The sequence below is a fragment of the Pagrus pagrus genome, assembly GCF_965226575.1.
Source record: "Pagrus pagrus genome assembly, chromosome: 24".
NCBI lineage: Eukaryota > Metazoa > Chordata > Actinopteri > Spariformes > Sparidae > Pagrus > Pagrus pagrus.
In genome coordinates, this window is record NC_140206.1 from 9,866,418 (window position 1) to 9,882,534 (window position 16,117).

The 16,117-nt window shown below is 42.8% G+C and overlaps 1 protein-coding gene across 4 annotated transcripts in view; it reads left to right on the forward strand.

Moving 5' to 3' along the window:
* xirp2a (xin actin binding repeat containing 2a) overlaps positions 1–16,117 on the forward strand; it is a 51,282-nt gene that overhangs the window by 11,345 nt on the left and 23,820 nt on the right. For 2 of the 4 annotated variants that reach the window (XM_084346737.1, XM_084346738.1), the window contains exon 2: positions 7,071–7,209. In XM_084346737.1, the coding sequence (XP_084202863.1) occupies positions 7,071–7,209 (139 nt within the window). Of the gene's footprint in view, positions 1–7,070; positions 7,210–13,722; positions 13,857–16,117 lie in introns of those variants that run through there. The other 2 variants (XM_084346739.1, XM_084346740.1) reach the window with 2 other exon arrangements.

The window sequence follows — 16,117 nt, forward strand, 5'->3', positions numbered from 1 at the left end:
ACTTTTAGACCCTAGTTTGGCTCCATTTTCCCTGCTACATTTCCCAAATTGCAACCAATGGCATGAGCATGAAAGCTCAGTCTTGATAAAGCGGTCTTAAATTTTTCGCTTTAATATATAAAACGTATTGTTTGGCGTCGCTAAAGCTCGGAAAAATGTGGCTTCCTGCTTCTACATATTGATTTACGATTTTGGAAAATAACACATTAATTAAGGAGGCTTAACACTTATTATTCCTGCCACATTCACCGATGCAGTTACAAATTGAAAGTCTCCAAGCCAAACTAACCCTAATGACATCACCAGGGATCAAAATCCACCCAAATCAGTGATTCATTTCTTTTCTTCAGGCCTTTTTTTACACAGACTGGCTTGTTTTCCTTCCTGCTTTGGCAGCAGAAACAGCCCGACTCCTCTTTGAACCTTCTTTAAGGCCTTTTCCCACAACAGGAACTCAACAACTCCTAACATAAGAGTTGGACCTGGAGCTGACAGTGCGTCCTGTGGGGCAACCTGCATGAATGCACCCGGCACAGGAGAGCTGCTTGGTGTCGCTCTCCTGTCGTGTGGACCTCCTGCTCCGAGTATGGCTCCTCTATTTTCACAGTTCTGGCATTGAAAAGTCATCACATGTAAACGTAAAGAATATCTATATTAGTGCCATATATTTTCCTTGTCTGTCCTGCAACTGACCTGCACTTTTTCTGTCGTTCCCCCCTACAAGGTCCAAAGAAGTTTATGCCCTCCACTAATCAATTTATATCAATCATTAACAGTGAGAAGTTAACATCTGAATTCACATGTGACATTATTTTATTTTCACATTGAAATGAGCCAATCACATGTTAAAATATTCAATATTCACATGTGAAATTGTGATTTTCACGCCTCTTTCACGTTTTCCAAAAGGATCACGCGTGTTAAAACACTTCACTCGTGGTCCTGTTGACTTTGCTTGAGTTACACAGCTTTACTAACTCTGAGAAAGCCCAATTAAATGGCAGTTCTTTAGTGGCGGGGATCAGTAACTGGGGAACAAACTGACAGGAATAATTCTGGGATGCTCCTCCTGGCACGGTATCAGTTCGATGACTGCTAGGACCTTTGGCTCACTGCTCTGAATTGTTGGAGAAGGTCAGACATGTTCAGAGAAACAAGTCCAAGGCAACTGGTTGCCTCTGTCAGCCCAGTGATTTGTTTACTGTTGTACAGTCTCATGAGTCATTTTTGAGAGCAGCCACTTGTACGTTATGCCAGAAAACCCATAAGGCAGCTCTCACAGCCAGAAGCACTCAGTCCAAGAGCTGTCAGAGGGAGTGTGTGCATGTGGCTCAACTGGATGTGTAAATAAAGTGTGTGTGTCCACATGCGCGGACTCACTCATGTATGCACCATTTGCCAACAAAGGAATACTGTAATTTTAAATGAAGTACCCAAACAGTGAGTCATGTGTGAGTGACTTCTCTTCTTGGCAGGCCCCTGCAGTCGTGCGGCAGCCAGAACTGCAGCGTTACTCGAAAGACACTGTCACAGGCATTAGTTGAACTGTTTGCAAAACGCCAAGAGGACATGTGGCGCGCTAATCAGTGAAGCCTCTGAGTGGATTTGTGAGGAGGTTTCAAACACAGCAGAGCAAAGACACAAACAGGAGAAAACGAACGGAGGGAGTCTGGTTGGATCGGAAGTGTTTACAGATCTCGGGAGCGTCGGTCCCAGGCGCTCGCTGTTTCGCCGACGGCACCGGCGTTCACCTGCAGACACACTCAAACGGAGTAGGGAGGTGTCTCGACACAAGAGCAGAACGATTGATGGATGGAGAAGGATTGGGAGAAACAGGTTAGGCAAAGAGGTGGATAAAGATACGGACGGGAAAAGGAAAAGAAAGTAGTCCAAAAATAAGATTGTAAAAGTGTTTAAGAAGTACATCCTGTGGAGGTGGGCGCCCTCTCTCCTCCAAGATGTCACATCTGATATTGAACCAGCGGACCTTATTGATTTGAAATGCTTCACCAGCCTCACCATCTCCTTCCAAACAGCACTCGGAGCAATTTCAGAGCTATTTGAGTCCAGAGTAGTCAGAAGTGGGAGAGATGGATATACAACTCGTACTCTTGGCGATATAGTAGCTCATATTATATTCCACATTATATTGATTATAATCCATGTCAGGTGGTTCATTCATACATTATTCGCTGTTCCTCTCAAACGCCATGAATCAATTAAGAAAACATTAAAGGAGACTGTTCGTTTGTTTTTTTCCCCTCCTTCAGTGTGTTATGTCGGTTCTTGTGCATGTAAAAGGTCAAAGCTGGCACCAACAGAAGCTCCTCTCTCCCACAGAGAACACTGCTCCTTAAACGCCTCGTCAGCAGTCCCGCTTCTGATTTCATAACTTTGTGACATCACACTACGTCACCGTGTAACACATTTGCATAATTTATGCGCAGTGGTTAGTTTGGCAGGTGAGAACTGATTTAGCACAGCTGCTCTGTTGGCTCAGGCAAGTGTGAGCTGACCAATAAGAGCGGACTGGGTATTCGGGATGGGGGGGCCTTAAAGAGACAGGAGTTAAAACAGAGCATTTCAGACAGAGGGGCAGTAAAGAGCTGCAAAACTGGACAGTATGAGAAAACTGATATGTTTTTTGAGCATTAAAGCATGTAAACATATTGTAGTAGGAACCTAAAATAAAATTATTAATGTGAAAATGAGCATACTATGTCTCCTTTAACAGTCAAAAATGATTAGAAGAAGGCTCCTCACAATCCTCACATCCCGCTTACAAGATTTTGCTAATTATTTCAATAAATTTCAATAATTTAACCGGTCGAATGTTAACATCCAGGACAACTATTTTTGTACACAGTTTATAATTTAGTCCCTCTGACTACTAAATGTCAGCATCAGCCACACATCATGTATCCTGTTAACAGACTAAACCTTCAAAATCAGACAAATAAAATCTAAATCTCTCCAAAACAAAAACTAAATGTTTCTGTGAAACTTCAGGTGTAAAATCAGATGAGAGCAACTGCAGCCGCCGCAATCTCGTGAAATTACTGTGGCCGATGAGAGCATGACGTCAGACCTCAAGTCTGGACACAAGTCAGATAGGCGTGCATTGTCTGGGATTAATTCTGTGCGGGCATGGCTCAAGCCTCATATTTCATTTGGTTAATCTTTCTGCCTGGTGACGACAAGACTTTTTTGTAAAGGTCTTGGGAGGGTGGACGTGTGGGGGGTCGGATACTACTTGATGATTCAACAAGCACTTTTTTTTGAGCAGCATCAGAGGCCTTTAGTTCAATCCCCGGTTCACTGAGCACTAAACGCTCCCCAGTCAATCTGTAGTTGAAATGAAAAAGGTGATTCGGGAGAGAAAAACCTGCAGGACTGACTTCTATTTCTTCCCCTTGTGAAAAATTCCATAGTGGATTGAGGTAAACCCACTTGATTCAGGTTAAGACTGTATATCGCTCCGTGTAAGAGGCTGTTACATCCTTAAAGCTGACATTATCTCAGCCGACTAGCACATTCCCTCAGTCGAGAAAACATAAAACCTTTAGTTTCAATTCTTGGCTAATTGACTTATTAGGAGTGACATTTTTTAAAACGGAGGATGACACGGTTGGGGGGAGAGGGGGAGGACAGTGTGAGGAGAGATGGGCAGACAGCCCTCCTCAGAGACCCTCCATGGTACCATGGCATGCCATTAAAGGCCTACCAGAAGGAGCGTCGCTTGTTAGAGGATGGAAATGTCAACAGCTGACACGAGACAATCAGCGCAAAATGGCAAAGTACTGGCACGTGCGACGGCGAGCTCTCAGTTTCCTGGATCGGTCTACGCTCTGGTGATGTCTCCCTCTAATAGGCACCATTGCGAAGGTGGAGGGTGTCACAGTGTCGCCTCCCCGGGCTAGCAACGCATGTGCTGCTATTTCATGTAACCATGGTTTCACCATCGCAGGTCCGACTGGCCTCTTTGTAGGCGTCTGTCACACATGAAAAGTTCCCAGATGGCCAGCATTGATTTCATTAGCTGAGGATCTAGTGATTTTTTTCTCTTTTTTTTCTTTCACAGGGATTATCTCTCTCGCGACAGGCCAGCAACGTTTAGACAGATTTCACCGAGCAGTGTCCCTTATTAACTCTGTCAGTCTGTCGGAGATGTGCAGAGACATCCCCCAACACCGCCACCACCACCACCACCACCCCCCCTTCCTTTTCCTCTTCCTCCTTCCTCTTTGGCAGCCTGCTCCAAAGAGAACATATGGCAGGGACTCAAAGCTAGATAGCACTTGGTGACGGCTGAGCTGTGACACTGCTGCTGTTCATCCGGTTATTGTATTTCATAAAATGGATAAATGCGGTCGTCACATCTAATTGGTGGAATCGCAGCACAAAATACATGCAGAGCTTTTTTCTTTTCAGGAGCAGCATTGTTATGTCTTAAGAGCTGACTGACGTGGTATTGATCATGAAATAACTGTATTTCTCTATAATACTCATTAGAGAATACGCTGTTTTAATGAAGTGCAGCTGAGGTTGTTTTTCTGAACTGAGTGCTGTATTCTCTGAAGCTCTCTGTGCCCTTGACCAACTTTGTAAAGAGGTTCATTGGGTTTTGTCAGCAGAATTGCTGCACATTATCAAGCTCTCCTTGCAGGCTGGCTGTTTTTATTGGGCTTTTGAAAATTGCTTTTGTGTGGCCGCTCCTAAAAACACACACACACACGCACATTCGTTACGCCAATAACATGAATAATTTGTTTAAGCTCAAATTTTACTGGCTTCAAATCGGATTTCACTGCCAATGAAGCACTGAGGCGGCTCTGCTTAAAGATGTAGATGATTTTCAACTTAGATGCCAGAAAATATCTATATTGGTATGTTTTAAACTCAATAATGCATTTAATATGGTCAGTTACAATCTCCTTATGGTGATAATTGCAGGTTGGGTAGGATACAGAAAAGGTCAAGACTACTTGGGGAGTTCTGTTCATTAGGAATAAATATTTTTGTGGTGTGCCACAGGGGAGCGTCCTGGGTCCTCTCTTGTTTATTGTTTATGCTGCCTTTAAGGCTAACAGATGCTAGAAACTAGCTTATAGAACTTCTTGTTTTTATTATTTTCTGACATTTACCAACCAAAAACTTGCCAATTGTTATATCAAGATTTAAGATAATGACATTTATTTACTATTTATTATTATTAAAGGTGCAATGTGTAATCATTTTGGTTAAAACATTCAAAACTTTACTTAAAGTTTAGAGGCTCCAATGTTGGAAAGTTTTCGAGACCTTGGCTCAGCTTGGTTAAGATATGCAGATCTTACTATAATATATGTACACACAGCCAATTCTTCAATGAGAGTCAGCGTCGTTCCATCTGCTGTGATGAAACCAAAAACCGTGTACTAATGTACAGAGAAAAACCTTTTCCGAACTTGTTTTTTTACCACACCCACACACCACATGTACTGGATGCATAATTTACTGCAGACGCGGGCTTTAATCGAAGTGTAAACAGACCACCAAAGAGAGATAAATGTTTGAATCCCCTTAATGGCTCTCGTTCAGTGACTCACTTCTGCACAAGCTCACGAACACACAACGTCCTTACCGCTCGTGCACTTAATCATCCCTTGAGCAGAAAGTGGACAAAATACTCAGTTTAATAACAGCAGTCAGACACAGCACTGGGGAGCTGTGGTTAGCAGTCTGTTTGGACCGCGTGCTTAAGCTCCTCGCAGCTCGCCGATTTTGAGCTTCATTCGATGTGAGTGCTGCTCCGGCAAGAGAGCGAATGACAGTGACAGAAAGGGAGAGATTATGTTTACAACCCTGTGTTGCCCTAGTGTGTGTGTGTTTGTGTGTGTGTGTAATACTGTAGGAAAGTATGCAAATTAACATACCTGTCTGTTGGGGCTTTGCTAAATGGGAATTTTTAGAGACAATGTTTTCTCCTGTGGTGCATTTCTCAAATTACGGTCGACACCTTCAGCAGAGACCAAGCCAAACAGATGCAGGTTTCTGTGTTAGTGTTAGTGTGTGTTTGTGTGTGTGTGTGTGTGTGTGTGTGTGTGTGTGTGTGTTCCACGTGTGCAGAGCATGTTTGTTGTCACTCTCTGTTGATGCCCGGCGAAGACGCTATCAAAAACACGCTATTGGGAATACATTTGATTTGCAAATGACAAAAAAAAAAAAAGGAAACACACCCACACATTTGCAAAGATACACACACACCTACAGTACACACAGACAGACACAGGTGTGTTCGTGTCCCGCAGGGATGATTTGCAACTGAATAGACTTGTTGTTGTCGACCGACTCTCTAAGTTCGTTACAAAACGCTTCAAGGAGGAAAACAAGCGTGTATGCACCAAGGACATGCCGTTTACCAGTGCTGTACCTTTTTATCAATAGTCGCCTATGAAAACACCTTTAGTTACAGCGAGAGCCGCTCTATTAAAATTCAACCAAGTGCTGTTTGCACTTACTTTCCAGTCATTGCTTACTGTTCACATTGTGTTCAAGGTCGTCTCTCTTTACACTCACAGTGTGTGTGTGTGTGTGTGTGTACATGTGTGTGCAGACCAGACGACAGCAGTGAAGTTTCACTGGAATCCAGAGGACGCTTGACTGTATCATTTTTCACACTTAAGGGGGCACTTCGCAGTTTTGGGGGAGATATTTTAATCAGAAGAGAAATATCTTCATTGACCAAACAAACTGAATAAACAAACTGACCTTAAAGGACAACACAATTCCATTTTCTTTGTTTATATGTGGCGGACCCTGCCACCTTTCTAGCTTCAAACCGTGTTCTGGGATCTTATTTTCCTCTGAGAACAGCTTGTTTATTCACTTATGGAGTTTATTTTACTACCTCATTCACTTTGTAAATATTAAAACAACTACACGGTGGCTCTTTGAGGTATGTGCGGTAGTATCTTCTGTGTTTCTGTGTGTGCACATGTGTTTTTGGCCACAGCCAGCTGGTTTTGATGACCCGTAGCGTCGCCTCTCCGTCTCCCTGTTGAAAAAAGCACAGGTGTTTTCTCTGATAGCTCTCTCTCTCTCTTTCTCTCAACCAGGAAGTGACAACAGTGCGCAGCTCCCCGTCCAAAAGAGTGACGTCCAGCAGTCTCACACCGGCCGACCCGTCAACACATCAGACTATGGCCTCACCTACGGACACCGCTCTTTGTGAGTCTTGTTTTTTCTAAGTTTTAAAATGGGACTTTCCAGATGCAACATCCGATGTGTTGTATGACATTTCATTATGGGTACACTAGTCCGGCAATGGTTAATGCAGTGTTGTGTTCCATTTGTTCTAGAAGATAAACATTTGGCAGAAAGCAGGTTCTGAAAACTAGATTGTTCACGGCCAGATAAGGCTGCCTCCCTGGCAGCTTTTTTAATGGGAAGCTGGAGGCTCGCTAGATACTGCGCTTCCATTACTGTGATAGCAACGCTATAGTGGCTACCTCCAGTTTGTTTCCCACTGACGCTGATAGAGGTGTACACACAGATGGCGCTTACAGTGCGAGGTACAGTCTTTTTTCATTTTTCTTTTTTTTAACTCTGCAGATCAGAAATAAACAACAAGGAGAAACTTCTAACACAGTGGCTCCCCCCCCCCAGGGTTGGAGAGAATTACATTTAAAGCAGCATTATGAACGTTTTTAACCTTAAAACTGCAGCTTTAAAATCACATGTAACAGGGTGAATAGTGTCTCTGTCACTTGTTTCTGCCCTTGTGAGGGTAGCATCACAGCGTTACATACATGTTTACTTCAACGTACAAGTTTTAACACATAACATTGTTATGACATGATGAGTTTTGTTTGTAGTTAGACCTGGGATTGTATTTACGAAAGTAGTGTTGCGGTCAGAAACTGTGGGGGGCGCCAAATCTCACAAAATATCAATTTCTACATAAGGTTGCTGTAATCAAACTAACTACATTTGTTGCTGGTAGCTCAGCTACATTCATATTTACATAGTGATTCAAGTAGTTAAATTACTTTTTTTGCCTTATTTGGTGTGGTTAACAACTAAAAATACAGAATTTGGCCATAAAAGGAAAGTAAAACTTGAATATATTAGGCCTAGATGTAAGGTAGTCATAATTATTGGCTATTGCTATATTACAAGTTTCTTGGCTAACTCCTAACTTAGTGCAATACCCACAACTGGACCTTTTTGCACTTGTTGCAATAAACTCAATTACGTGGCTTAGTACATTTTGTCATAATTTCACGAATGTGTTGTCAATTTAATGTTTTTTTACACAGTGGTTTGACCTTTTTCTAAAAAGCTTTAATCAACCAAATTAGATTTCTCCCGAACTCTGCTGTAGTTGAAGTAATTGGTAGTTTGCAAAGCTGTGCTTACAAAGCAGCTTCCCCGACACAACAGGCATCACAGTATGTTAGTTATACAATCAGTTTTAATTTTGTGAAAGTGAAAAAAAAAAAAGGAATAAAAAACCCTCAGAAAAAGTACAACCTGATTTCAGTAAAAGTATATTAATAGTGTCAAAATACTGCTACAATGACAAGGCTAACATGCTGATGTCCTTTTTCTGATGAATGTCAGTATTCACTCTCTTTTAGCTCAGTTTTTGGTCTCCACCAACATCTAGGAAAAATATCTGGCTCTTCAGTCACTAAAGGTTTTCATTTACTCATCAGAAACATTCATACTTCATACTACATTCAACTTCTGATCAACCCTCCACACTAAAAAGCTCCATAGAGCCGACTGAACTGCAGCTTGGTGCTAAGTATCTGTGGGTTCATCACTTCACATACAAGAAGTCACGTGATCCATTGCTTTTATCAGAAATATTACATATTGCTGCTTAAGTGTTGTGTTGTAAAACCCTTTGTCGTCTTTTTCTTCATCCTCCATTTCCTTTTCTATGCTTTGCCAACAAATGTGTTCACACGTCACAACAATGTAGAGAGTGAGAATCTAAAGTGATGGAAGTGCTGACAGGCGTCAAAGCGGTGTCAAGGTGACACGCACACACATACATGAACGCCACCACACGTGCTCACACACCTCTCCATCTCTACCTGAGATCAGTCTGGCTTTGGTGTCGCCCTAAATCTCCGCGCCACGTCTAAAACTGGAGCTCCTCGTCGATCCTGCGTGTTCCTGTTGTCCTGACTGAGCCACGGCTTTTGTGTTTGCTGACAGGTTGACACGCGAAAGCTGCATAATCTGCCAGGTCAAATGACTAACGGTGGTAACGGGGGTGGGGGGGAGGCTATGGGGAGCTGTTCCCCGCAAAGCCACAATGTTTATATAAAGCTGCGGCGGCGGTGTAACGGCGCTTTAAACAGATGCAAAGCTCAACTCTAAACCTCCATGCATGCTGCTCTTTCTAAACAGGCATCCTTGTTTACTCGTTTCCTCTCGTATTACACCTGAATCACCACCATGACACTGTGGCTGGCTTCGCGTCACACACAATAGCTACACGGGGATGCTTTTTATTATATATTTAAAAGTTGTGTGTGTGTATATTTATATTAGTCTGTGGCTGATTACACTTGTCAGACACACTCAGCCCAAGAGAATTTTTCAAAGTGTGCGAACGCTGCCAATTGGAACCGGATTTGCCGAAAGACTGTTTTTGTTTTAATTAATCTCCTCCCAGATTTGCATGCCAAATGATGATGTCTTCATAATGTTATCCTCAGGAAAAACAAAGATTTTCCTCCTGTCAGTTTCAGATGGGATCCCCTTAGTGGCTATTGTGGGACACAAATTAGCCCCTAAGACATGACTGATTGAAAATTGAGGTTCGACTGTATTGTGTATTGACGTGAGGCTGGGTCCTCTAGGTGAATCAATACAATGTCTACACTCCATATCGTCTCAGTATACGTGGAAATGTGTAGAGCGGCTGTTCTCTGAAATCCTTGGCATTTAAACGTGTTTTGCGACCTTGCAGAACAAATAGTTATTTTAATCTGAGTGTGTTTTATCATGATTACAGTATAAATATCTTCGGTTTCACCTTGACATATGGCGGATGTTTATGCAAGCATTTTTAAATGATATTTCTTCTGTTTACTGAGTCTGCTCTTTTATGTAACCTATATATTTAATCTTTAAAGCGAAGCTATGCAAATTTTAAAGGAAGAAAAAAGACAGTCACCCCCTCACAAATTGAAATCATGAGCAATAAAACACACCTACTCAACTTAATACACTCAGGGGTTTTGCTGGCACACTTCAGATAGTTTGTTTAATGATTTTTTTCAATGCTGTCAAAGTGTTGTTTTTAAAGGTGCAGTATGTAAGAATCCTAGTTTGAAACATTAAAAATTAATTAAATTACCAAAAGAATGAGAGGAAGTAACAGTTCTGACGTTACTTCAACAATGTTTATGTATTTTGTTGCAGATATCCACTGACGTAAGAATGCTAACCAGCTAGCCCCAGCCTGTATTGTCTCATAGCACCACTTTGTAACTTAAGAGCTAATAGTTTAGTAATAGCTCAGGCCTCCAGAAGTGGGCTTCACAGCTGACCAAGCTAACTGACAAGAGGCAGCTACATTTAGCAGTAGTTTGCGATATGCTGCCCCCTATTTGTTTGGAGTATAACTGTGGCCAATTCTTGCACCCTTAAAGCAAATAATTCAAGTTAATCTTGCTATAATTGATATATTTGCTACTTGTGGCCACAGTGGCCACTGTTCAGCCAAAACTATATACTCTAGCTTAAAAGCAATAGTTTTAATTTTTTGGAAATTAGCTTATTGGTGTTCTTGCTGATGATCAGATGAGTAGATTGATGCCCATCTCAGGTCTGTATGCTAAATATGAAGTAAGAGCCAGCAGCCAATTAACTTAGCTAATTGTCCAATCATTTACACATTTTGTCTCCTGGTTTAATCTGTAAAAAATGTTTTCGTCTAATCTCCCCATTGCTCATCCAACTAACTGAGGGGGGAGTCCCTTTCTGTGAGGACCTGTGAAAGATCATTTCCTTGTTTGTATTTTCCCCTTTATGTTTCCTTGTTCTCCTTTAAAGTTTAAAGTTTCCGTGTCAGTTATTGTTTACAAAGTAGCCCGTGTGAATGATTACATGACTTTAGCCATCCACGGCCAAACCACCTCCCATTAAAGATTCAAAAGCTCCTGTGCTAGCGGTGTAAACACTGACACTCCCTTGGTCCCTGAGCGCCCAGTCCGATCCACTAGCTGCACGGCTAACTGAGCTAACTAGCTAACAGCAGCTGCTTCCAAAGGGGCTGGTACAAATACATGAATGTAAAGTCCCTGATTATAACCTAACTCCACTTATTTCAATCATAACACCTATAAAAACATACTCATACTCATATTTGGGCCAGTACGCTAATTCTCTTACGCTATAATAACACAGAAAATGAAGCTGGTTTGTAGGATCAGGAAGAGAAACATGTGAAGAGATAGTAATTCATTCTCCAGCCTTGACTCAGGCATGGGGAACATCTTGACACTGCGTTCTCACAGAGAAAAACAGCAGGTGAAATGCTCCTTGAATCATTAGCATTGATTAGCACATCCCGATCCATCCTGATAAATGAGACTCGCTGTTATATAATGTGGAATTGGCAACTCATTTTTATCAAATTAAAGAGGCTAATCACATTCATAACTTGTGAAAGTTATAAAACTCACCTGAGTGTAGACTCACTCTGGACTTCAGCTTGGCGATATTCTCAAGCCCCCTTCATTATGTATTCTACAGGAGTATGTTTATTTTCCACTTTAGGAACAGGAAATCCATGTGCAATTTCAGCGGGATTATCAGCAGAGTGCAGCTTCTCCACAAGCCTGATAACCACGCTTTTCTCTGGTCGATGTGCTGCCAACGGCGCCTCATGGGGTGGGCTCCCCGTGAACACCTAGTGTTTCATATATGAGGTCGTCAAACAGTCGCGATCGCGGCAAATAATACGGAGAGGAAAGACATAAATGATTCCAGGGTTATGTAGGCTAGATTCTCTTGTGTTGTCAAGAAGGATGTAGGTTGTAAAAGAGTGAATGAAAGGCCTCGGGCTGATCAGACACAAACACAAGGTCACAGGTTTGAAAGAGGACCTTTGCTACCGCTTCAGGGCAACGTGTGTTCAAGAAGGAAAGGAAACAGAGAAACAGACGGAAATAAGGGATAGGAAGGATAGGAATTAGATCTCCAATTGCCCTGCTCGAGTGTGTCTCGATCGTTAAAAGTTTCAAGCTCAATTCAGTACTAGACTGAATTCCCTCACTTTGAGTCGTCTATAGCACCTCGCTGTCCATCTGAGGAGCCGTCTTTGAAAAAAGTTCAAAGGCATCTTGATGGCAGGCTTTAAGTGTACAAGATGGCTTTTTAGGCGGAGCAAGGGTTCACAGAGAAAGGTACTCTCCAGTCCTCTCAGCAGAGTGTTGTAAATCATTCACCACATTGAAAAAAAATCTAAAGTTGAGCAGCTTTTACCGGCAATATTTGAGTCAAGGCACCGGGAGGATGTATCTCAGACCTGTGCGGCGGTAACACATTGAACTTGGTTTAGCAGCGATGCTATTTACGTCTGAGAGGAAGCATTGATCTGGAAGTGGTATCATAACCGTTCCCTGACACTATAAATGATGCCGAGCACATGAACCTATAATCAATAACTATGTAGGGAAATGGTATAAATATATATATTGACATGGGTGAGTCAATTTCATTCCTAGCCATCTATTTTTATTGTATGGTTTGATATTTTGTTAAATATGCATATTTATTTTCCTCCTGAGAGTTACATGAGAAGATGGATACCACTCTCATGAGTGTATGCTAAACATGGAGCTAAAACCTGCAGATGATTAGCTTAGCATAGCATAAAAACTAGCAGCGGCAGGGGTAACCTTTTATTAATGATGGTTTTATAAAGTTTTACTGAATAGTTATATTTCGTGGGCTTTCAGTGTGTATTTAGGTGTATTTTTTTGCACATTAGACAAAGACAGACTTGCTTTCTGTCTTTATGCTAAGCTAGGCTTATCCCATTTATTATCCCATCATTTATGAATGATGGCTATTATCTAAAAAGTTTTATTTTGGACGTGTTGTCAGGTGTATTTTTGCACGTTAAAGCCAGACTTTGCTTCCAGTCTTTATGGTAAACTGGACTAATCCCTGACTCTATTTCTATTTTTAGCATCCAGACATGAGAGCGGTATTGATCTTCTCATCTAACTCTCTGAATGAAACACGAACAATGAACAAGCTCTTGAAACTGTTTCTCGTGACGTCATCTTTTTCGCCTTGTTGTTAACTTTTCCTCCGACTATCTAAGCCCTCTCACTTTTCATTTAGTTTGGTCTGATGTCCATGAAGCAGCGTGTATGAAATCTATCTCCAGTGTGTGCTGAATCATGAAATGCCATGATATTTACCATGCTAACAAGCAGTGATTTCAAATGCCAAGCGTCTCCCTGCTCTCTGCTGCTTAAATGAAGGATGTATCTGCTTTCTGGCTCACGTCTGTGTCCATAAGCCCACTGTGACATAAGGTTAAGGGCATGTTGGGTACCTCGAGACTAAAAAAAGCCAACCCACATCCACCTACCCTCTTACCCGAGTCCATCCTATTTTTTACCGAGGGGGACTTCTAAAATAAAGTCAGCTGTCACTGGATGCCTGGATCTCACACTGCTGGAGCTGGTCTCCGAGCCTCACTGTCAGTCTCTGCCCAGAATCTGCTCTCTGTGTCGGGCAACTGAGCCCATTTTTCTGGAGAACCGAGGCCCTTTTCTATTCTGTTGGATTCTATTGTCCTTTGACGTACAGCGCTACCCACGCACCTTCAGAAGGTAAGAGTTGTACGACTATCAGCATTTCAAGGCTGACTCTTTTATTAACATGTCAGCACAGCTCTGTTAAAGTGATTTTCCGAGTGGAAGCAGCCAGATTGGAAGCAGTAGATGACATTTCAGCCGATAATGAATTGGTCTGACGTGCCCGGGCTGCGCAGACATGATGAATCTTTGGTGTAAAATCGAAAAAATAAGATGAAGTGCAGCCGCAGTATTGTGTTGGAGGTGCTGGAGCTCCATAAAGAACGAGACGTGATATCAGGAGTACGTTTCTGTGATTCCACCAGGATTTGTGCTTTCGCCATAAAACATGCATGAGCCTCTTCCTGTTTCCCTTCCGCCAGACATAACCAGCAGCCATCTGATCTGGAATATTCTGAAAGCGTAGCAAATCGGAGACAAAGTGCTTAGCCTAGCATGAGGAAGCACCGGAGGGCAATCCAGTCTCCATGTAAAGAAGTTATTTTGATAGATTTGACAGCTCAATTATTGTGCCTGTTTTGCTTTCGTCTGTAAGGAAGAAATCGGCCTCCACGGCTGACATTTCAATTAGTGTAGCTCGATTTTGGCTCTCCTTGTCAAACCTCGCCCGCCAGAAGCTTTGGCCAGTAAGTAATGAACAGAAAATTGGGTTGCTTAAGGCTTCTCTTGTGAGGAGAGGGCAGAGAAGGGGGCGACACCTCTGTGATTAGCGCACGGCCTCTGCTTGACACAGATCTATGGGCTTTGATTCAGCTCTGAGCTACACAAATCCACGCTGCCTTCTTTTTCTCTCTCTTTCCTGGACACATTCTCCTCCCTTGTCTCTTACCCCAACTCCCCGTGCCGGCCTTCCCCTCCCCGCTTCTGTGCCTGGCACCTCACCTCTGATCGCTTTCGCGCAGGCAGCGGCGAGGAGGCAGTGACAGGGAGGTCAATGGCCCTCGGCCGGGCTCGATATAGCCACTGAGTCGTGCATACCGGCCTTCCCTGTTGACTTTCCCCGGCCTCTCCCACTTCCATTAACTCCCCCCCTCCCTCCCCAAGCCTGGTGCCGTCACTTGTGGCATTGAAGAGATAAGGAGCAAATACCCCGAGAAGAAAATAACAGTGAGTGTGGTGGCAAATATGCCTCGAAGCAATCCATCACAAGCCGAAAATGACACAGGTTATAAGTGTAAGGCTGCGAAAAAGTCCCGATATCAATACCACACAGTAAACAGAGACCTGGCCCCCATCACGTACAGGCGTCTTAAGCAATGAGATGTTTGAAAGCTGTTATTAATGCTTATTAAAGATCTGATATTAATTAGCGGCAGCAAAGGGAGATGGTGAAACAGCTTTCAAATCTTTGAAAGGCTTCAGTCTCATTAGAACTTCTTCAATCTCGCCTCGTCTTTGTTTCCTTTTATTCCCCTCTCTCCCTCACACGCGCTTCCACGCCATAAATCTCCCTGTCACGGGGGAACATGACGCTGCAGACAGAGACGGTTTATAAAAAGGCCGGGTGTATTTTTTCGTCCACGGAGCCCTGCTTACCTCACCTCCGTGTTATGGCAGCCTTGCATACCCTTCTCGGAAACCAGAGATATCCGAAGCGTTGTTGTCACCGCACGTCTCCGCCTCGGTGACAGCTCCGGAGCATGACTTCAACATTTATCACGGGTGATAAATGAGAGCATTATCCTTGTGTTTCTGTCATCGAAGCCTCAGGTTAGCCGTGGCCTATTTCCCCCCCTGACGGGTTGCCGCTAACATGCCGGACGTAGCAGAAAGCTAAAACCGGTGGGATGAGGTGTTCTCGTCACACGGCGTCCGTGTTAAGACCTGCTCACACACAAATATATCCGTGCATTGTTGTGAAATATTTCGGTTAAAGAGGCCTGGTGACGTATTCACAGGGCTAGTTGGTAAACAACCAGAGCTGCGGAGCTAACAGCTAACACACCATCCACCCAGGGAACATGCTAATGCTAATCACTCTTTTAATTTTCTCTGCATTCATGTCATTTACCACCCTGGTATGGTATTTATTTCTCAAGCTTGTACATCATTTCATTCAATAAAGACTTAATGAAGATGAAGAATGAGAAAAAAAGCTCTCACAGGAAGCTAATGAGCTTGCTAACTGGCAGTTAACAAGATCATTAGCTTGGTCGCTAAAGGAGCTATAAATTCCCACAGTTAATTCAAAATACATCTTTCTATCCATTCCTCTTCTGTGGAGAAAATACTACGACAAAGTAGGTTGAATAAAATGTATATGATTCAACACAGCG